Source organism: Grammomys surdaster, unplaced genomic scaffold, assembly GCF_004785775.1.
Source record: "Grammomys surdaster isolate TR1022 unplaced genomic scaffold, NIH_TR_1.0 255, whole genome shotgun sequence".
Taxonomy (NCBI): Eukaryota; Metazoa; Chordata; class Mammalia; order Rodentia; family Muridae; genus Grammomys; species Grammomys surdaster.
Genome location: NW_021604696.1, coordinates 2,835,272 through 2,860,216, shown reverse-complemented (window position 1 = coordinate 2,860,216; position 24,945 = coordinate 2,835,272). Strand labels below are relative to the sequence as shown.

Here is a 24,945-nt window from a genome sequence, read left to right as displayed (position 1 = left end):
CTCCTTCTTCCCTCCCTCCCTCCCTCCCTCCCTCCCTCCTTCCTTTCTTCCTTCCTTTCTTCTTTTTGTACAAGCAAACAGAAAACAAGTAAGAGTCGCTGTACAGAGTGGTGGCAGGCCATCATTTCTTGCCATGTCATGAAAGAAGACTAAAATGTTCTCTGTAATTCCAGCAATTTTATCGAAACAAACTACTAACCTCTGGTCATTTCCACCCACATTCATATCAGATTAGTATTCAAAGACAACAGTAACACTGTGGACATAGTGTTCCTGTATTTCATCTGAATCTGGCTAATGCACTTGGGAACTTTGATATTAAGTACAGTTATCTAACTGAACTGAATGCTGGCTGTGTTGTTCTTCTCTTACCAAATGTGGAAAACTGCTACTATAGATGAACCATTGGGTTCATTTATATGAAAGCCAGGCAGGTTTGCTGTGTTGTGGACTTATGCCACTTAAGGATTTATTGATTCTTGGTACTTATCTATGTAAGGAACTCTGCTCTTTCTTCTCTGGATATATTAACCTGACAAAAGAGGAGGGATCTTCAGAAGCCTATGAGCTGTCAGGCTCAAGGGTTTCTGGGAAGTCTGGATTAGAGGACTGGCTGCTAAAGTCATTTTCTACCTATAGGAACAGGAATATCTGTGTTGGAAAAAAAATCTCGGAATAGTGTTGGCAGAGAGAATATTTGAGCGAGATTGGCTTGTAAATATTTAAACTTTGCTCATAAGCAAAGTTGATACAGACTTCCTATAGTCTGTGATTCATAAACAGCAAGAGGACAAGACAATGAACTGAATGAACAGACTGTCAAATGCAAGATGGCCACAGACATTGGAGAAATGTATGCAAATTTTAAGAAGTCATGGATTTGTTTGGCAAGAATCTTATTGAATATTTTTGCATCTATGTATATAAAGGTAATTGGTCTATAATTATTTGTTTCTTGAGGCTTTATATGGTTTGGAAATCAGTGTAACTGTGGCTGTGACTTGGATAATATTAATTCTGTTTCTACTTTGTGGAATACTTTGAGTTTATTGACATTAACTGTTTGAAAGTCTTTGTAGAATTCTTTGCTAAAACCATCTAGTGCTGGGCTTTTATTGTTTGGGAGACTTTTAATGTGCTTCTACTTTTACTAGGGATTATAGGTCTATTTAAATTGTTAATTTGATCATCTTCCATGACCAAATTGGCTTTATTCTAGAGATGGAGGGATGGTTCAATATATGAAAATCATTAAATAAAATCAAGCACATAAACAAATGAAAAGAAAAAACCTCACACAAGCATCTTATTGATATAGAAAGGGCCTTTGAAAAAAGTGCAACAACCCTTTTTATAAATTTCCTGGGAGAGATTAGGTACACAAGGAAGATAACCAAATGTAATAAAGACAATTTACAGCATGACTATAGGTAACATCCAATTGAATGGAGAGAAATGCAAAGGAATTTCACTAAAATCAGGAACAAGAGAAGGTTGTATACTCTCTTGATATTTATTCAACATAGGATTTGAAATCTTAGCTAGATCAATAAGACAACTGAAAGAGATCAAGGGGATACAAAATAGGAAGAAAGAAGTCAAAGTATCTCTATTTGCAGATAATATCATAGTAGACATAGTGACACTAACATATCAACTGAGCAACTCATACAGCTGATAAACTGATTCAACAAAGTAGCTGGATACAAGATTAATTTAAAAGAAAAAAATCAGTAGCCTTTTTTATACAGAAAGGACAAACTGAAAGAGAAAAAAATGGGGAATCAACGCCTTTAACAATAGCTTCAAATAATAAAGTATATTTTGGGGTAACCCTAATAAAACAAATAAAATATGTACATGATAATATCTTCAAATCTTTGAAGAAAGAAGTTGAAGAAAATATCAGAAAATGGAAAGATATCTCTCATAGACCTTGACTGGAAAATTCTTGTCTTCATATGGAAAAAAAAATCAAGGACAGCTAAAACATTTCTAAAGAATAAAATAACTTTTGAAGGTCTCACCATTTCTGATTTGTACTACAGAGGCATATAATAAAGCCAATATAGTCTTGGCATAAAAATAGACTGGTTGATCAATGGAATCACATTGAAGATGCAGACATAAATCCACATACCATATTAACACCTGGAATTTGAGAAAGAAGCCAGAATAGAAAAATGGGAAAAAGAAAGCATCTTCAACAAATGATATTAGTAAAGCCGGATGTCCGTATGTAGAAAAATGGAAATAGATCCATATTTATCAGCCTGTACAAAGCTCAAGTCCAAGTGGATTAAAGATTTCAGCATAGAAACAGGCACACTGGACCTGATAGAAGAGATAGTACGGAATAGCCTTGAATATCATAGTACAGGAGATGACTTTCTGAACAGATAACACAGGTAATATAATCAACAATTAACAAATGGGGATTCCTGAAAGTTATATAAGTCAAAGGACACTATCAATTGGACAAAACAGCAACCTACAGAATAGGAAAGTATTTTTAATCAACCGTACATTCAATAAAGGACTGATATCCAAAATATATAAAGAATTCACACAATTATATATTTTAAAACATAATTCAATTTAAAAATGGTGTACAGATTTAAACACAGAATTCTCAGCAGAGTAATCTAAAATGGTTGAGAAATACTGAAAGAAATGAACAACATCCTTAGCCAATAGGAAAATGCAAATCAAAAATACTCTGAGATTTCATTTTATACCTATTAGAATGGAAAGATCAATAACATAAGTGACAGCTAATGGTGGTGAGGATGTACACCAAAGGAACACTCGTTTATTGTTGGTGGGAGTGCAAACTTGCACAGCCACTATGAAAATCAATATGGTAGTTTCTAAGAAGGTTGGGAATCGATTTACTTCATATTAACCTACTACTCTTGGGCATATACCCAAAGGATGTTCCATCCTACCACAAGGACATTTGTTCAATAATGGTCATTGATGCTTTATTCATAATAGACAGGAACTACAAGAAACCTAGATGTCCTTCAACAGAGGATTGGATAAGAGAGATGTAATTACACAATGGAGTATTACTCAGCTTCTAAAAAATGAAATTATGTTGAGTGAGGTGAACTAGACCCAGAAAAATAAATATGGTATGTATTCACTTATAAGAGGAGATTAGCAGAAGAGAACATGATAACTAAGCTGTAATCCATAGGCTCAAAGAGGTAAAGATTGGTGGTCTGAGGATATGCATGGATCCCTGGGAGAAGGAAATAATAGATTTTGTGGGTGAGAAGATGCTGGGAGGGGATCAGGACTGATGAATCTGACATAGGGAATGGAGTACAGGAAAAGATTGTTGGGAGAGATGGCTGGAAATAGAAATTTTGAGAGTGTTGTGTAAACCTACTGCAGTGGAAACTTCCTGGGATCTATGAATGTGATCCCAATGAGAACCCTTAGTACTGGGCAGGGGGCGGGGAAGGATGGAGTCCCAAATGACTATCTCTTATAGTCAGTTTTAGTTTATGTGGATGGGGAAGGTTTTTATTCAATTGAGTTGTTCGCCAAAGGTGTCTCATGGAAATCTACAAACAACCCAAGCGTTCGATAAATCAAAGACTTGTACCATATGAACTGATAGTGGGACCTCATTGTCAAGCACCTACACATTAAGGATGGAGAAGTAGTTCTGGTTCCTACGTAGAGCCTTCAGCTCTATGTTCAAGTCTCTTTGATATGGGAAGGTACTCTGCAGGCTACCAAAGCAGAAAAATGTACATAAACCCATTTGCAAAACATTTGACCTACAATCTTTCCTGCCTGTAGAATAGCCAGTCAATGTCTGATTTGACTTAGTGTCTTCTCCACGACATGGAACCTATACCCACACTGCTTGGGGAACCAAGATCCAGAGAATAGCCCATTCATCTAACTTGAAACACTATAGGTCAAAAAAGGAAAGAATGAGAAAAGAAAAGAAAGGAGACAAAGTATAAGGTAATATTTACATTTCATTCTCTAAAGCAGTGGTTTTCTACCTATGAGTTGTGACTCCTTTAGTAGTGAATGATACTTTTACAAGAGTCTCATATCAAATATCCTGTATATCAGATACTTATAATTCATAACAGTAACAAAATTGCAATAATGAATTAGCAATGAAAATAATTTTATGGTTAGGGATCACTATAATATGGGGGAGTTTAAACTAGTGCAGCATTAGGAAGGTTGAGAACCATTGTTCTAAAGGGATTGTGTGTGTGTGTGTTTGTGTGTGTGTATGTGTGTGTATAATGTATTTATTATATGTATATATTTGTAATATTGAGAACTACTGCTCAAAAGGACGTCTATAATACTAACAATTGAAAATTTTATACTGCAGATCAAACCTGTTTGATAGGAACCATAGTTCTTTGGCAACAAAGACAACACTTTAGCAATGCCATGAAGGTTTTGTTCAGGGGACTAACAGATCTGCAGAAGTAATTCTATTGAATATAATACCAACTAGTGTGAAAGAAGCAACTCATGAGGAAATATTCAAGGCCCTAATGGAAATAAGAAAATGAGGGCTGTTGGAGATGGAGCCCATTCAGTACACGCTTGTTGTCTAACCATGGGGCTTTGAGTTTGATTTCCAATACTCAAGTAAAAACTTGAACAAAACATGTTTAATCTTAGTAAGCCTAGTATTGGCATAATCAATAGGGAGGCAAAAGGGAAGATTTCTGGGGGTTTCTGGCCATCGAATCTAGCCAAATCAGTGAGCTCCTGGTTCAGTAAGTGACCTGGTCTCAAAATGTAGGACAGAAAACAAATGAGAAAGACACCTTAGGTCACCATTGGCATACATATGTACACACACACACACACACACACACACACGGAGAGGCAAAGGGAGAGACAGAGACAGATAGAAATGCTCACAAAAACTATCATTCTGGATGTCTAGAAAACAACAGGAAATCTTAGAGTTTGGCCTTGGGAGCTTCAAAATTCTAGGTTGTCACAAGTAAAAATAGTGGGAATGTTATTTCTAAGGATGCAATGCCCATGATAACTCTGTATTCATAATTTATAAAAATAAGCATATATAGTGAAAAATGTTATATCTAAGGATACAATGCCCATGATATGTCTATATCATTAATAATCGCCATTCTCAACAAAGTAAGCATTTTTATTATATGGAATAGTTAATCATTTCTTTTTTCTGTGTCCTATGCTAAATCTATCAATTAGGGATACTAACATATATTCCTTGATTTCAGCAATGGTGAGCATGCTGCTAATATATCTCTGTTCAAAACTAATAACGGTTTTAGGTATGTTTGAAACCACAGGTCTGATATTTTTGTGACTATTCAGAGATTAAGAAATTCTAATATTAGATGATAATAAGTCTTGGAAATAAAATGAAATAGGGTCATAGTGCCATAGCAACAGAGAGAGACTTGCTAAGGAGGTAACAGTGACACAGATTCCTGGCAGGTCTTTGCTGTATTTCCATGAACACAATCCCACGTGCTTACATTATGATTACCTGCATAAAAGGGGAGATGCTTTTCACTACAGAAGCCTGAGGAATTTCTGGTCACTATTTAACAACCACCACATTGAATAACTGGTGCCAGTTTATGGGTCCTGCCTTCCTTCCTGAACCTAATATTACATCTTATACTACAGCTGGTCATGGTCTTGTTTGGAGGCTGGGGCAGGGCTGCTGTAATGCTGATCTGCTGCCACAGTGAGCTCACAGTCATCTGCCATCTCCTCTCTTCTATGTCTTCCCACACACTAATATCATTTGTGCTGGCTTGTGGGCTCTTGTGTAACACATTATTTCTCCTGTATGTTTACCTGAATAAAACACTAATGTAATTTCCTTTTAAAATAAAAGGGCAGCATAAATCTTATGATATTACTACCAATTATGCATCTATTATATAAGTAGTTATTACTTATTATTTATTATCTATGAATATATTTAGTTAATATATTTATGAGCAATGTCTTATATTTATTATACTCCAAGCTCTTATTAAGATCTTATTATGTGAAAATCCAGACTCTTCTTCCTCTATATACTAAAAATATCCATTTACTTGAGTAGTTACTGGACATCGACTTACACTCCTGTGTAATGGTGCTTGTTTCTAATTTCAGAGGCAAGAACATCCTCTGAAAAACACAAAGGAAGGTGTCCTCTATTTGTTTTTATCACAAAGAAGAAAAGACTTCTGCTTTTCTTCTACATTTAAATTCTTTATAAGTTTTCAATATGGCTTTCTAACATATCACACTAAAATTAATAACCTTAAATGCTCCATTTTAAGATGGATGACTATTAGTAATGTTAGCATACTGTCTAAACTCCACCCCCACAGTTACCTGGCAATAGCCAGGTATACTCCTCCCCACAATTACCTGGCAACAGCTAAATAGACCTGACCCACTATAAAAGGGGCTGCTTGCCCCCTCCTCCCTCTCTTGATCTCTTTCTCTCTTGCCTTCTTAGGTTCTTCCCTTCCCCCACTTCCTTCCCATTCCCTTCTCCCCTCCCTCTCCACCTGTTCTTTGCTGGCCTATACTTCTCTACTCTCTCATTTCCTCTGCCTTTCTTTTCCTCTACTACCCTCTTAACTCCCCTCCCTATTCACTGAATAAACTCTATTCTATACTATACCATCTTGTGGCTGGTCCGTCAGGGGGAAGGGATGCCTCAGCATGGGCCCACTGAGACATTCCCTTCCTCCATACCTCACCATACATTCATAGAATATCTTCTCTTTCTCTTGTTAATAAACACATCAAGTACGATAGTCCAAAATAATGGAGGAAAGAAGGAACCTGGAATGGTACATGAAAATTCTATCTATCTATCTATCTATCTATCTATCTATCTATCTATCTATCTATCTATCTATCCATCCATCCATCTATCTTTATATATCAATACACACACACACACACACACACACACACACACACACACACATATATATATATATATATAAATTATCTTTATGTATCAATATACATATTCTACCATATAGCTAACTTCATAGAAATATATAAATGGAGATGAATAACAATACAACAATATTAGTTAATATTTGCTGATAAGTCCCCAAAACATGGTCATTAAAGTATATAAGTCTTCTATAATCTAGAATATATACTTTTGCATCTTCCCACACTGTTCCTAGTAATATGAGAAATTATTATAACTTGTTTTAATAATATTCACAACCTAATGCTGTTATTTGCTAAATGGACATAGTATTAAAGTGACTCCTCATGAACTATCCTAATGCCCATAGATTAATTCATCTTTCAGTCCCCACCAGAGAAGCTTCTATCTGTGGTGGATGGTGATTAATTCAGTGACCCACAACTAAGCAAGAGAGAGGTAATAAGACTCTGTGAAATTCTCAGTCCTAAATGACACACTCATTACCTGTCCTCCCAAGGGTAAGAGATTATTGTATAAGAGAAGACAGAAATAGTGTAAAGCCCAGGGGAAATGAGTGACCACAAGAAAACATCTTCCAGATACAAGAGAACAGTTGCACATATGAACTCAATGTGGTTATGATGTTATGTACAAGATCCATGTAACCTTCTTTATGAGACTAGTAAAGGAGACATACAACATACAAGGGCAAAAATGAAATGTGTATGCATATGTATGAATGTACACTGACTCTATATGTACCTAGTCACCTACCTAGCTACCCCTTTTCCCTACTTCTCTTTACAAAAATCTCTGGTTGAGAATACATGAAGCTTAAGCCAATCAAGACGGAGACTTGACAACTTGTAGATTCTGATAAAGTGCAGTATTATGACTTCTTATTCAGCTCTCTAACATTTCTTATTGCAGAAGACAACAAAGCTGTGTATTTTTCTGCTATAAGGCTAATTTCTTGTTTGTGTGGAAGCTCACTTTTCATCTTTTCAATGAAAAAATGTATGAGTACACACTAATTGATATTAAATTATTATAATTATCAGTTACTATTATTATTTGTGTGTGTGTGTGTGTGTATGTGTGTGTGTATGTGTGTGTGTGTGTAATATATGTATTCACATGCTACAACAAAGATCTGGAGGTCAGAGGACCATTTTCTTGAAGTTACCTCTCTGATTCCACCTTTGTTTTGTTTCTTGTGATGGAACATAGGCTTTTGGGGTAAGATAATTTACCTGCTGACCCCATCCCACTACCCCCTGAATTTGGCTTTCTATTTAAGAGGCTATGTCTTAAGTTTCAGTTTTGTATTAGTTAATACGCATTAGCAAAACTGCCCAATTTATTTAATGAAAATTGATATTTAGTTAATTTAACAACATAGAACATTATTATTATTTTGATGTAACATCTGACGAGATTTGGGAAAAATATATTAATTTGGGCTTCTAAGAAGTTCCTGACACAATCTTCATCATATATTCTTCTCTCTAAAGTTCCACAAGCCATCATCCACTCAAAATATGCTGGTGTCTTAACATCTAAATTTTTCAAGAAAGGAACACTGTGAAATAGAATAGTGGCCAGTTACATCCAGTTGTTCCAGTGTAAGGAGGAAAATGGATATGAGTTCCTCACTGAAGCATAAATTACATAGTTTTAGAATTAGAGTATTTACTCTACATTATCAATCTCTATTTTAAGGCAAATTCATGAACAATAATTTTTGGTAGAGCTAATTCTTAAAACATTAAGAATTTAAAGTTGGGAATGTTCAGAGTAATAAGTTTTTACTGATTAGAGCATTATAGATTTTAAGTTAGAATCATTCACATTAGTTTCAGTAACTAGTCAATTTTTCTTCAACACCTTCCTTCAACAATGGTTTCTTCAACACCTAATTCAATTGAAGAAAGTAAGTTGATTTCTTACATCCTAAAGCATTAAGATATTTCATAAGGAATTAGCTGCACTCATACTGGTATTTCTGATGACTTTAGCCTCTAGGCATAGATCAGGTTTAGTAATTATACGTAATATAATAAGGAAAAGATGAACAATTCCTATGATGGAAAGACATAGTTTTACAGAGGAAGAAGATACCAGTTGAGCATTGTTGTTCTAGCATGAATAAGTCTTCTGAATTGTTCTATAATTCATCTTGCTGATCTGAATTGTCACCTCTGGTGTTTATAAATATTGATGTCTTGTTATGCTATAATCATCTAACACATACACACACAAATACACACAAATACACACACACACACACACACACACACACACACACACACACATATATATATATATATATATATATATATATATATATATATATATATGTTTGTGATTCTGGTGATACATACCATAGACAGATACTATTCTTTGCCTGATCTAAGGCAGCTAAGGAGCTAAGGAAGGTAAGAGGTAAACAAAGTCAGTCAGAAGGACTATCACAAATGGTATAGCCTATAAAAAGTATTAAGGGAGAGGTTCATAGCCACAGTCCTCAGAATTAATATTCTAACAGGGAAACAAGCCATAAAGGGCTCTATTTATATATGTATCTATCATCTATCCATCTATCTATCTATCTATCTATCTATCTATCTATCTATCTATCTATTGATATCTCTATCATCTATCCATCATCTTCTTCCCTATTTTCCTATATAAGATCTAAATACAAAAAATATATATTATAGAAGTAAATATGGAAAGAGGATAAGGACATTGAATTACTATTTTGAATAGAGTTATTAGTGATGTTATGGGCCTGTCACAACAGCATTGCCTGATTGAAGGCAACTGAGGAACTAACTTTAGATTTGGAGTTGAAGAAGTTCTTACATATGTAAGACTTGAGAAGAGGCTAAAAGGGAAGGGAATAGTCATGTTAGTTTTTTAAGAAGAAACTTCAAAGGCTCTTGATTTAGCAGTGAGTTTCTATGTTGCATAAGCAAAAGCCAAAAAGTAAATAAATAAATAAAAAATAATAGTAAGAACACAAGGAGGGGACAACTGGATTACAGAACAGAAATCATGAATATGGCAAGGGGCAAGGTGGAGCTCCTATTTAAATGGTGACCATGGATTAAAAATGTGACCTGGTTGCATTTGCCTTGTGTGCTTTTCTGTTAAATTAAGTTCAGTCATTTCTGACAAATACTGTTAACAAAGGTGGTAGCTGTCATTCTCTGCCTGTAGGCTGTGATTCCTTTGGAGGTCAAGTGACTCTTTCACAGGGCTTGCATAAGAACATCAAAAAACACAGATATTTACATAACAATCATCACAGTTATGAAGTGGCAATGACAATAATTTTGTTCTTGGGTTCCACCACAACATGAATAACTGTATAAAAGGGTTACAGAGTTAAGGAAATTGAGGAAAAACGTGTGCTAAATGGAGAAGAGACAACGTTATCCCAGAAATAAATTGCCAACTATGTCAAGCATTTATGTTGCAGTGCATAAAATAGAAATCAATTGGTTACAAGGTATGACATATAAGAAAGTGATGCATTCATTTACATTTAGTATACGAGGGCATGGTCTTACCATGCATTCTATGTTCAAAATACATCCAAAGATATACTAAAATAAACAGTATATTGGTTAACAAGGTGCTATTTAGGAATAAAATAACAATTAGTGAATAAGAGGCCATGAACTTGAAGAAGATCAGAGAGAAGTATATGAGAAAGTTTAAAGGGAGGAAAGAATATATATCCAAACAAAAAAGATACATATTATTATGTCTAATACATTTTTACTCAGAAAGTCATTCATAGTTTTTCTACAATAATAGATTTAAAAAAATAAATTTATTAAGTGCTTTCTTATTTTAATACCCCTTGTGTGCATTATCCCATTTAATATTTATAACGGTTGTGGCTGGATACATTATGGTCACTTTCACTTTAAATATCTATAAACTGATGCTATAAACATTTAAGTAACTTAATATACAATGAGTTTGTGATATAAGCAGGCCTGGCCTCACTACACACACACATGCATCTGGTCTATTCTCAACTAAATTGAGTAAAATGCCTTACTCAGCCTCATACTAAATATACCCTTGGAAACCAATGGAAGAAGGAACATAGGATCACTAATCTTGAGAATGAAATACATTTAGGAAGATTTCCAGATGGTGAGATCCAAATAGTAACTGTGCACATAAAGTTAAGAAATACTCAACTTAGAGTGGCATTATTCTGCAATTGTATCTTGACAAAGAGTAATGTTAGGATCAGACATGTAATAGAAAATGTGGCTAGACCTTAATGCTTTTACACTTAGAAAATTCTTTTTTTAAATAAATAAATCTTTATTAAAATACAAAACAATAAAAACCAAACAACCTTTTCCACAATGCAATGAATTCCATAGAGTTCAACCTCTTGTAGAGAGCATGCAAGCAAACTGCCAATTTTTCTTACACTCACTCAAAAGTAACCACTTTTTAAAGCTACTTTTTATATTGTACGTATTTGATATATAAAATTGTTTCATGATTACATTTTTGCTGGTTTATATAGTACTTTGACTATAGTAAAATAAAATGTTTATTTCCCAGTATCTTCTGACTGTTGTGGTGCCAAAGATATCTAGTGCACTTACACCTGATGACACAGAACCTGTGACTGATGAAGAAATGTGATTCTCCACACTTTTACCCTAGAAGGGGTACAAAGCTGTTGTGTTAGCCTAAGATGATTTGGGGATTTCTAAAGTCAGTAATGACTTTAACTTTTAACAATAGGTATCTTTGGAGGATAGGAAAACAATCATATATATATAGGTCTACTGTAAGTGTTCACATGGAAATGAATAATACGAGAAACAGTTATATATCAAATGAATATATTTCTATCTTGCAGCAGAAAACAAATTGCAAACATATGTTAATTTTTTAAAAATTCAAAAAAGCAGAGTAAAATAATTACTAATCTCAAAATCAAGTAGACTCAAATTGGATTATAGGTTTGTTTATACACACATACATACATACACACACACACACACACACACACACACACACACACACACAGGGTGAGGATAACAAAAACATTTATATTTTTTAATTTTTTCCCTAACTTTAAAAATCTTAATTATAAACTGACACATTTCAGTGTGAAATTCAATAGGGGTGGGGAATATGCAAGAGAGCTCTCTGTTGAGCTGTGCTGTCTAATATAAACAGTATGCACAGGCAGCTAAATAAAAACAATTGTATCTTGACAAAGAGTAATGTTAGGATCAGACATGTAATAGAAAATGTGGCTAGACCTTAATGCTTTTACTCTTAGAAAATTCAATGATACTTTTGCTTTCCAATTTTCAATATCTCTACTAATGAATGAACTGTAAATGACATACTCTTTGAAGTTTTTACTGGGTATATAGATCTCTAGAGTCTTCATTTGTAGATTAATCTCAGGGAGCCACTCTCTGAGCTCAGGATTTCTCCAAGATCTTGCAGGGAACATTCAGCATTCTCTTAATATCTCAGCCCTGAACCTCATGGCAAGTGTTCTCTTTGAAGGAACTCTTCCTAGAATTCTCATTTTTCATCTTTAAGACTCAATACCTCCCCCTACTTCCTCTATATCAGTAGAGAACTTTATTAAATTTGCAGTCAAATTGGTAAGTGGGCATCCTCTGTTATTCTCACACTGCAGAGTGAGTTTGTATTTCTAAATTTTTAGATTAACATTTATCCATCATCATTAATATAATCTTATGCTATTGTAATATTATAATATACCCATCAGCACCTGATATACTGTCATATAAAAATCATTTACTATTTTAAAATACTATCAATGCTTTGTTATAAATAATATTCAATCTCACCCCTTTTTAATTAAACATTTTGTACTAATTATAAATTATCAAAATACATGTCAAGGGCTTAAAACAGGGACAGGTGGCATCAAAAATGTATCTTTGCTTGTATATTTTTCTTCTTATTCTTGCTGGTTGTGGACTGGTGTATACTATGTAACTGACTGGTGATGAGTACTTTTGTCAGATTAGTAGAAAATGTCAATAATCCAGGTCTTACAGTATGTACCTTGTGTGCACTATTCATTTAAGCTTGGTATCAAATCTACACATAGATAACTAAATAGCATCGAATTCATTGGCACAGATGGAGATTTCCTAAACAGAACTCCAATGACTCAGGCTCTAAGACCAAGAATTGATAAATGGGACATCATGAAACTGGAAAGCTTCTATAAGGCAAAGGACAGTCAATAGAACAAACCATCAACCTACAGATTGGAAAAAACAAAAAGAAAAAAAAAAAGCTTAACTAACCCCACATGTGTTAGAAAGCTAATATCCAAAATATATAAAGAACTCAAGAAGCTAACCACCAAAAATCCAAACAACCCTTTCAAAAATCAATGGAGGTCAAAGACACAACTTAAAATAGAAACTGATAAGAAACCATTTGTAAAATCAAAAGTCACTTACAGGAACCAGAAATTTTTTAATCTCTTCCAAAGCATGACTCATCCGTGAATAAGCTTCCCCAGGTGGAGCAAACACTTCAATTAATACATGCAGCTCGTCACTCAGGTGGGCATACTTGGCCTCCCCACTCTTCCTCAGTTCTTCTTCCTGCAAAGAAGTTATATTTAGAAATAGGAATCCACTCATTTTGCATTGATTTAACATTTCCTGAGAATATGACAAAGGGACACAAACTAAGCTAATTTTCCAAAGAGCGGTTGCCAGGCTTGCAAACAGCCATGTTCTGTATCTCAGGTGACACAAAAGGAAGTTCCTGGTTCTTTGTTTGCTAATAAAGACAGTGATCCAAGCAGAGAAGGTTTTTTGTTTTTGTTTTTATTTTTGTTTGTTTTTTTGTCAGTTCCTAACATATTCCAAAATGAACTCTAGTGATGGATTAGAAAGAAAAATCCCAGAATTTGTTAAATCAGGCATATAGGAAGATGGGTTAGAGTTTTTAATAAAGGTTCTTTTTTTAAAGATTTGTACTTATTCAATCTAAATTCCAATCCCTGTCTTCCTGTCCTCCCTCACACAATCCCTCCCTCCATCCCCCATCCCCTTCTCCTCTGACAGGGTGGGGCCCCATGTGTTTACACCCACCTGGACTATCAAGTCTCTGGAGGCTTAGGTACATCATCTCTCACTGAAGGCAGGCAAGGCAGCCCAGTTAAGGGAAAGGATTCCACAGAGAGGCAACAGCTTTTAGTTCCTGTTCTAGTTGTTGGGAGACCCACATGGAGACTAAACTGCACATCTACCTGAGGCCTCAGTCCAGCCATTGTATGCTCTTTGGTTGGTAGCCCAGTCTCTGAGAGCTCCCAGGGGCCCATCTTAGTTAACACTGTTGGTCATCATGTGGGGTTTATTTCCCCTTCAGGACTTTCAAGCCTTCCACTAACTCTTTCATATGGGTTCCCGACCTCTGTCCAGTGTTTGGCTGTGGGTCTCTGTATTTGTTTCAGTCAGCTGCTGGATGGAGCTTCTCAGAGGACAGTTATGCTAGGCTCTTGTGTGTAACCAGCAGAGAAGGCTAAAGCTTATGTAGCCTCTCTATGTCCTTAACCCAGCATACTGGTATCTGTGCTTTCAGTTAAGGAAAGCAAGCACATACACATTTTATCCATTGTACTAAGTTCACTGCTGTACACTCTTTAAGTTTGAATAATTTATAAGGCTTTCATTTAAAGTGTGTTAGAACACAGCCATGTTATGTTGAAAGAAGAGCATGGCAGTTAACCCATCCAGTTGGTTTCATTATAACCAGTGTTAATAATACCAGTTTTCCATGTGTTAGCATACAAATGTATGCATTTGGCACATTTTTAACTCATTATTTGGTGTGTCTAACTGCTTACTCTCAAAATGTGGAAACTGGTAAGAAGAACCACATAGCAAGCAGCAACCAACTATCTATTTCTCTAACATTTATCTATTTATCTAAATATTTATCTATTGCTAAATGTTTTCACCATATACATCTCATGTTCAAAACAATATACCAAATAATATATGAACAAATGAGTTCATGTCTTCTAAGATCCCAATGAATCTCCCATAGTAGCTTTTCCAGTGCTATAAACAAACTGGATAATAGAAAAGTTGAAAATGCATTATGTACAGTATATGAAGTTTTATGCTTTGGTTTTTACTTAAGCAATCATTATTGTCATGTTTTATCCTAAGAGTTATAATTTACTAAAGTGCTTTCGGCAGGATTTTTCTTCTTAATGCCCAAGGGATCTTTCTTCTAACATAAATCCTTTTCAGAATAAATAAGACTATTGTCTGCAGGACTTTCACCATCAAGTAGTTCAAAAAAACACATATTTATTATTCATGTGGTGCCCCAAATGGGATTTGTCTAAATCCCCAGTTTAAAAGCATTTTTAAATAGGCACATGTTGAAAAATTTTGAGTGAGTATAAGTAAGTAGTATGAATTATATACAGACAAAGCAGATACACATAAGTACACAGTACAGGAGCAATGGACAGATGCTGAGCAAGAGCTCAGGCCTGCTTGTCTGCACTGTTTGCAGTAAATGTTCTCCTAGGCTATGGCCTTTCATAGTCCTGGAGGTCCTCTCTACAAAGGTAATCTTTTCATGGTTACACACTTGACATTCAATAGGGTTTGGTACAGTTTGGGAAGATGTGGAGGGGAGGCACAGCAACCAGGCTGTCTTAGATAGAGTTACTACTTCTACAATAAAATACCATGACCAGAACCAAGTTGGAGAAGAAAAGGGTTACTTGGTTTCCTATTCCAAATCACTGTTCATTACCAAGGGAACTCAGAACAGGAACTTGAACATGACAGGGACATGGAAGCAGGAGCTGCTGGAGAGGTCACAGAGGGATGCTGCATACTAGCTTGCTCCTCTTACCTTACTCAGCCTGCTTTCTTATAGAATCCAGGCTATCAGCCTAGAGATAGCACCACCCATAATACACTGGGTCCTCTTCCATTAATCTTTAAAATAATGCCTTACAGACCTCCCTACAACCCAATCTTATAGAGGCCTTTTCTTAATTGAGGATCTGTCCTCTCAGATGGCTCCATCTTATGTTAAGTTGACATAGAGCTACCCAGTACACTAGCCAAAGTTAACTATGACTCGAACCTCTGATCAACAAAGTTGTTGTCCTTCTTAACCACTCTTATGGAGGACCTTTGGGGATCAAGAATAATAGGATCATTAGATGGGCAATTTTTATGAAAATGAACATAAACTGTCTCCAACTAATGGAGAATCTGCAAGACTGAATATACCCAAGCCATGGCAATTGTTCTTTGTGGTGAGGTTGCACCTGAACCAGAAGCAATCTCAGGGGAACCAGTTTGTTTCCCTTAAGGATAAAGATAACATCAATAATGATTGCTTGGAGTTTACCTTGAATAACAAAAACTGAGACTTTGATCAATTAGACCATATCTTGACCAGGGATAGTTAATATACAGGCTTCATGCTCTCCCACCTCCATTACTTCTCTACTGTAAACCAAAGGTCATATCAGCACACAGGAGTCAAACTTCCCGTCACTAGACCTTCCATATGCTCTTCTTGGCATTACAGAAACTATTTACCCTTCATCTTTACAATGTACTGATAATATCTAATGCTTGTATTTTTAGCATTATTTGGTCCTGATTGGCTTATCAGGACAGTGGGACAAGTCTTGATTGTGGCGACCCCTGAAGCTAAGGTTATAATCATTGGAATAAAGGATGACAGCTAAACAACAGTCTTAGATTTGACATACATAAATCAATGTTGCAATATTGAAGTTTGAGATCATCATCTTGCTAGATGGTAACAACCCTGATTGGGAAATATGAAATCATACCCTTTGCGATACAATAAGGATACTCTCATTTCCCAAAGCATGAAGTATTGTTGTCAGAAATTGTGTCCTGATATACTGAAAAGACCCTGTTAGCTATTCAAAGAAAGCAAGGTAAAAAAAAAAAAATCTTAACCCAAGGGAATCTACTGGATAGGTTTTTTTTTTTTTTGGACAGTTTGTCAATCCTCCTCAAGGATCAGACTTCTGTTGATACATCGCATCTGAAAGCCAAATACTAAGGATAGTCACGTCTATTTTGTGTCAACAAGATAATTTAAGGACACTTTCATTTACTTTTCATCATTTCTGTGACAAAAGCAACTCAAGAAATGGATTGGTTTTCAGATATTTGACTTGTTTTAGAAAACAGATTGAGGTGGTGATCTACCAGAGGAGGATACATGGAATCAGGAACATGGGGCATATGGTCACATTGCATCCACAACAGAAAGAGGAAAGTGATGAATATTGGCAAAGTCTTGTTGATTTTACCCATGTTCATCTTTCTAGAACCAAACCCCATGTGGTATGGGGCTTCCTACATTTAGGATGTTCCTTCCTATGCCAAGTAACCCAATGTAGAAACTCCCTTAAAGAAATTTGTGTCTGGATACTTCTAGAGCCAATCAAATTGTCTTAGTGTTAAACCTCACAGGGACACAGTCATTTTTAGAGCTTCACTAATCTGTTTCAATTTTCACTGGAGCATTACCAATGCCAGTAGTCAGAAGAGGAGGCAAATCAAGCCTGGTATCTGCAAATATACCAATTGAACACATATCAACTGAGTTACAGGAAGAAAATATAAATTCTTGAATTAAAAGAACAAACATAAAAACAAAAATAGTTTCTAGAAGTAGAAGGAAAGATAAAATGTACACACCAAAAAATTGATACAGTTCCTGTTGTCTCCATACTCCTGACCTAGACCTGGTTGTGTAACCCCATGTACACACAATCCTTGAAGAGATTCCAACAACTAAGTTCACTCCTGCCATCTGCACATTCCTGGCCCTAGCTCCAAAAGCACACTTGTACACTGGCCCTACTTAGTGAGCTCCCAAAAATCTCCCCTGCCAGCAGCATACTCATACTCCTGGGTCATCTGTACTAGTACATCTACATGAGCTCTCCTAGGAATAAGCTCTCTCCTGCCATCTCCACAACCCCAGGTCTAGCTCTGATCATCCTCTTCCTGCATCCATTGCCCTGGTGAAAGACATTTACAGAGCAAACTTTAAATTTCAGAAAAGAGTGGATGTAAACACTAGAAGATAACAAGTTCTCCAATGCTCTTGAACCCATAGAATTAACATTATGAAAATGATCATTCTACCAAAAGCCATTTAGAGTTAATATAATCCTAATAAAAATTCCTGTGGCAATCTTCACACAAATAGAAACTACAAAAACTACAAAAAATGCTAAAAGCTAAAAGAAACTTGAAAAAGAAAGAAAGAAAGGAAACAATATTTAATGGATTACGAGGACAAATTTCAAGCTACATTACAGAGATACAGTAATAAAATATCGCATAGAATTGTCACAAGAAAGATAAGAAGATTAGTAGAATAAACCAGAGCCCCCAAACATAGACGCATGTAACTAGAGAGGACACCTGATATTTGACAAAGATACCAAAAATACACACTGGGGAAAATGCATGATCTTCAACAAATGTTGCTAAGAAAACTGAATATTCAAATAGGAATAATTTAGAAGTATTTTTATCACCTTGCACAAAAAAAGAAAATCAACTCTATATGGATCAAAAGCCTCAATGTAAAAATCCAATCATTAAAACTTCCAAATGAAAATATAGGCAGTACACTACAAGATATAAGAATAAGAAAGGGATTTCTAAGTAGGGTTCCATTTTCTGAGTAATTAAGGCCAATAATCGACAACTGTTCCTCAGAAAAATGAAACAATTAGTTTAACAAAGCAGAAGCCCAAAGAGTGGGAGAGAATCTTTGCCAACTATACATTTGACAGATGATTAATACCCAGCATATATAAATAATTTTCAAAATGTCAAGAAAACAAATGACCCAATTAAAGAGCTGGCTATATATCAGAAGAATTATTTCTCAAAAGAAGAAATGAAAATGGCTAAGAAATATATTTAAAATGTTCAATAGTGCCTTGGAGTAGAGCTTAGCAGTTGAGAACACTTAGTGCTCTTTTTGAGAACCTTGTTTTGGTTTCCAGCACCCACATGAGGCACATAACAACCTCTGATAATTCCAGCTCCACTGGAACCAGCACCTTCTTCTGGACTCCATGTGTACTTGCATGCACGTGGTGCAAAAAAATTCATGCAGGCACACAGGCATGTACGAGATAGATAAATACATACATACATCATACATACATACATACATACATACATATATAAATACATAAATAAATATATTTGAAACATTGTCTTTAACATCTTTAGTAATTAGAGAAATGGGAATTAAAAATATTCTGAGATTTCATCTTATCCCAGTCAATATGATTACAATCAAGTAAACATCTGGCAAGACATGCTAGAGAGGATATGGGGAAAAAGAGCCATATTCACTATTGGTGAGACTTTAAAGTAGAAGCACTTATGCTGACATCACCCAGTAAATGAAATTAAAACAATGACTGAGATTATACAGACATTTAAGAAAATCAAATGACAAGGAACCTCCAAAATATACAAATATTACAGAGGAAGAGAAGTGGAGGGCAGTAGTTCTAACTCACTGTGGGTGACCAATCCTAATGGATACATCTACAGCATGCATCCTACTTTAGGCTCAGGGAACATCATGGAAGAGGGATAGAAAGGTTGCAAAAGGCAGACAACTGGGTCATCTGTAGTGAGAGAATGTATTCTAAAGATGACAGAAAAGCTGCAGTCATGAAATCTCAAAACTATGGCTGCTTAAACAAGACATACACAATGACAAGTGCTACTGACATGCAAATGTGAATAGAGAAAACTCCACAAGGTCCTACTGCAAAACAAAGAGTTAAAGGTAGTAAATGATGTCCGGAGAGAGAGAATATAACCTTTCTGGGCACATGCTCCCTGATACGTTATGTAACTGCAAGTAGTCATCCCTAAAACACATACAAAGCAATACACCAGACTCATCAGCCTTTATTTAAATATATGTATGTATGCCTATACAACACACATACATACATACACACACACAGAGGCACACACGCACACACATGCACATATACAAATTCCTAATACATTTCTCCAATTCCTGTCAAATTCTTTACCTCTTTTTAACTTATTTCTACACAAACACACAAATATATGTATATATTTCTACATGTGTATATGTACATATATATACATGTATATAGACATATATACACAATTGTATGTCTGTGTATGCATATATGTATATGTAGAAATAAATTTAAAGGAGGTAATGATTTTGACAGAATTTCAGGAAATTCAGTAGGAAAGAAGAAGAGGTATAAATGATTTAATGCAGTACTATTCATATATTAAATCTCAAAAAGTTAAACTAAAAAAAGTGAAACTTGCCACAGTGCTTCTTCTAGAAGCATATGCTGATACCATTTTACCAAGTTAACTAAGAAAACAATGATTGAAATCAGGAAGACTTCTAAGAAAATGAAGTGTGAAAGAAATGTCATAAGCAAACAAAAATAAGAGAAACAAGAGATATGCAGGCAGATCCAAAAATGCTAATATGTAAATAGTAGGCTTTCCTTGGCGATAGCAGATTTTGGGAGAAAAAGAACAACTTCTGATTTAAAGGATTCATTTCACTCTTTCAGTGGTTAAAGGGAAGGATTGGGAAAAATACTATAGAATCTCAGTGAAATCTCTGAAGTAATTTTATTTTATTTTATTTTTTTAATTTTGATTGGAGATAGGGTCTAGCTGTGTAACCTAGGTTGGCTTGAAACCCACTTTGTAGCTCAAGCCAGACTCTAGTTCATGGTCATCTTACCTTAGCCTCCATGAGTGTTAGTATTTATAGGTATGTGCCACAATGCCTGACTTAAAATCACTGAATAAGCAAAATTAAAAATCCATGCATGATTTCAGAAACATTCCTACAATGGAAACAATCTAAATGTCATTAGACTTCTAAGCTGAGTTTCAAGAGATAATGAAACACCTATGTATTAGGTGTTTTTCTGTAGTATGTAGCTAACTTTATTTAATGTTCAGAAATGACACTCGGCATTAAATAACCCTTCCTATTGTTTTAAAATATATTTTAATTTTTTAATTTGATGTGCATGAATTTTTTGCTTGGTTGTATGTCTATGCCCCATACATGTGATCAGCCTACAGAGAACAGAAGAGGGACCTGGATCTCCTGAAACTGAAACTGAAACTGAAGTAGCTGGAGTTACGGAAGGTTTATGAGCTAAAATGTGGATGCTGAAAATCAAACCCAGGTACTCTGGAGAAGCAGCCATGCTCCTGACCAGTGAACAATCTCCCCAGCCGCTAGAATTAATTTATTTTGATAATTGATATATATATTTGTGTATGTCCATGAGTCCCAAATACATGCATATATGTAAGAGCTAAGAGGAAACCTTTTGGGATGTTGGTCTCTCCTTCCACCATAAACAGAATCTGTGGTCATAAGCAAAAGATATGCAGATCAAGGATGAACATTAAAAGTACCACTCATCCTCAGAGAATTTGACTTTGTTTTCCATTCCGAGGAGAGATATCCTCAAGGAAGCCTGAGATGGGCATTTTGTAAGCTGGCCCAGCAAGGTATTCTGAAAACAATGCTGTGAACCAATTAAGTGAAATAGCTAGCCAACTGGCAAGGGGATCTCAGCATAGTGTCTGTAACCTGATAGGCATGGTCAGAACCTCTTATCATGATGCTAACAAGGCCAGTCATCAACAAGGGGGGAAGCAAATACTGCAAGTCACAGACAGCAGGGAGCAACAGGGTGATCCCTGCTTCTCAAAAGATATATTGGAGGCAAGATGTCAATTTTGGAAAGAAAAAATGCTATAAAAAAGCATTTCATGTTCAAAAGAAAAAAGAAATTAAAAAAAAAGAAAAAAAAAGAAAAAGAGAGGTGAAAAGGTTTAAAAAAAGAAATAAATTGGTTTGAAATATTAAAAAAAAAAGAAGAAGTGGAGGCAAAATACTCATGGGAAGAAATACGGAGACAAAGTGTGGAGACTGAAGGAAATGCCATCCAGAGACTGCCCCACCTGGGAATGCATCCATATACAGTCACCAAACCGAGACATTATTACTGATGGCAAGAAGTGCTTGTTGACAGGAGCCTGATATAGCTGTCTCCTGAGAGGCTTTGCCAGAGCCTGACAAATAAAGAGGCAGATGCTTGCAACCAACCACTGGACTGAGGACAGGGTCCCCAATGAAAGAGTTAGATAAAGGACTGAAGGAACTGAAGAGGTTTGGAACCCATAGGAAGAACAATAATATCAACCAACCAGACTTTCCAGAGCTCCCAGAGACTAAGCCACCAACCAAGGAGCACATATGGACGGACCCATGGCTCCAACTCCATATGTAGCAGAGGATGGCCTTGTTGGACATCAATGGGAGGAGAGGTCCTTGCCCCTGTGAAGGCTCAATGCCCCAGTGTAGGGGAATGCCGCGGCAGGGAGGCGGGAGTGGGTTGGTGGGTGGGGAGAACACCCTCATAGAAGTAGGGGGAAGGGAGATGAGATGGGGGTTTCCTGAAGGGGAAACCGGGAAAGGGTATAACATTTGAAATGTAATTAAAGAAAATATCCAATTAAAAAAAATTTTGTGCAAACAGACATGTTTGTGCAGGAGACAGAAGCTGATTACCAGATAAGATGTGAGCTTCCGTGCTAAAGCACAGCGACTGAGATAGAGAGGGGGATGGATCAGCAATACAAGCTAACGTTTTGCAGAGTTGTTCAGTTGTTGCCCCACAGGGAAGGCGATAGCTGCAGACGGATCAATTTGGCTCTTGACAGTGTGATATGGAGCACTGCACTTTGATCAAATACATTATGCTGTTTACCAGACAACCAGACTGAGAACCAACACCATTAGGACCTATACAGTGGCTAACCACTGACTCAAATACTGTCAGCAGTATGAAAAAGCATGAATATTACAGCAGGGACTCAACGCCAATCAATGAGAGGAGCAAAAAAAAAAAAAAATGCCACTACTCCTACCTCATGGAAAATCAAACTAGATCACATTAGTTCCTATGTAAAAGCCTTCACTGACATCTCATTTACCTAAAGTTCAACAATTACAACATGGAATTCACCTCTTTATCATCTGATACTGGCTTAGTTAGCCAGTTTTATCATCTCTGATCTCTTTAACAGACACCATTTTCAACCACAAGACAATTATCACCTTACTCTGAAGTAATTATTATCGTTCAAGTCCATATTGACCTTTGTTCTTGCAGGGGTCAGAGCAAATCTATTCATCTGGATACCAGAGAGAGACAGCAATACTTAAAACGATTGTTCCTCGGAGTCCTAAGTAGATGATCTCCTAAAATGATATTATGCCATAAATGTTAGGTTATGTCGTAGCAATATCAGTTATTGGGGAGGAAGGGATTCCGGAGTCAGAGCTGGGAATTCAGGCATCAGGGAAAGGAGCCAGTGATGGCAGGTTGCATCTGACAGCCTGCCACCAGGACTGGATGGTCTCAGTTGTCAGAGAAGTAGCAACCTGGAAGGAAATGTGAAACCACAGCAAGACAGAAACTGACATGGAGAGTCCTGAAACACATAAGGGCAAGGAACAGGCTGCAGCCTGAAAATACCCTAAAAATGAGCTGCAGAGATGGCAACAGGAAAAGAAGACGAGAGTGATCTGATCAGAATGTCCCACAGCAGCTGGAAACCAACAGCTAAATACCCACTTCCTACCAACCTCAAGGATCTGATTATAAACATTCTTCGCGTCGATCAGCTATCTTCTCATCCCTGTCTAAGCCTAACAACTCATAGCTGATTTTTCTGTATTTATTCCGAATTACCTAATCAGAACCCAACTCTCTCTATATAAGAATGTATGCACATTTTGGACAGTAAGACTCATCATCCAGAGTAGAAAGAGAAAAATTGTCTTCCAGATACACCAGACACAGTCTCTTTGGGGGATTTCAGAGCCCCGAAACTCCCGTGTCATTCAGAGAACTTAGTTGCGCTCCCACTACTTTAGCTCCCAAGACTCCACCTGCTGCTACAGGGGGATTCATTCCTGCTTCACTATCTGAAAATCTATGCTTTGGCTGCAGAGAGGAATTCTTTCCTCTTGCTGGTTCTTGTCTCCAGGAACCATGGTTTCTGAGATCTGATTTTCCAACCACTGAGGCAAACAGAACCAGTCAACTTGAGGAGCTTTACCGCGTGTTGTAGCGGTAAAACCCCCTACACTGTTAGTAAGCTCTTGGCTCTCATCCTTATGGCTACTGAGATTTCAAGTCTCTCATTGCTCTACTCCGGTTATAATGCCTATGTTGTGAGCGATTACTATTTGTTTTGACTTACTGTTTGTTTTGATTTAGAGATTGTTAATCCTGAGTTAATGAAGCCATCGTTTGTTCGCCATATATTGCCTGGACACATCAGTTTTAGAGAGGAAAAGACAAAAACAAGGTTAAAAATAGAACTGACTCTCTTGTCAGCAATAGTCCACATGCTGACTCCGTAGATCCTTCTAGATGCAGAGGGCTTCTTCTGTAGGCACACGGTTGATACTTCTGTGTGTTTAAGTGCACACATATGTTTAAATGTGCATAAGCATAGATTTGGGTGGGTTATTATTAACTAACTCTTCTTAAATTACATCTAAATGGCAAAAAGAAATGCAACATTTTCATATAGTTGTATTAATTGCTTTCATTTAAAAAGGAACAAAAAAAAGACCACAACATTTAAATCTCTTATTACCTGAAAAAATATTTTCCATGGTGATATAAAAATTCCACCTTTCTAAAAATAAGAGATTGTGTGTGATCAGTCCTAAATTGGACTTCTTATCAACCCTATCAAACCTCCACCAAGACAACCCTTTGGAAGAGGAGGTGATAACACTGTTATTGTAAAATGATGCAC

The 24,945-nt window shown here is 36.1% G+C and overlaps 1 protein-coding gene across 1 annotated transcript in view; it reads right to left on the bottom strand.

Annotated features, from left to right (window-relative positions):
• Positions 1–20,836, bottom strand: part of Khdrbs2 (KH RNA binding domain containing, signal transduction associated 2) — a 228,249-nt gene extending 207,413 nt beyond the window's left edge. The window contains exons 1-2 of the mRNA XM_028775373.1: positions 20,825–20,836; positions 13,459–13,605 (exon numbers count right to left, since the gene is read on the bottom strand). Of these exons, the coding sequence (XP_028631206.1) occupies positions 13,459–13,605; positions 20,825–20,836 (159 nt within the window). The remainder of the gene's footprint in view (positions 1–13,458; positions 13,606–20,824) is intronic.
• Between the last annotated feature and the right edge of the window lie 4,109 nt (positions 20,837–24,945).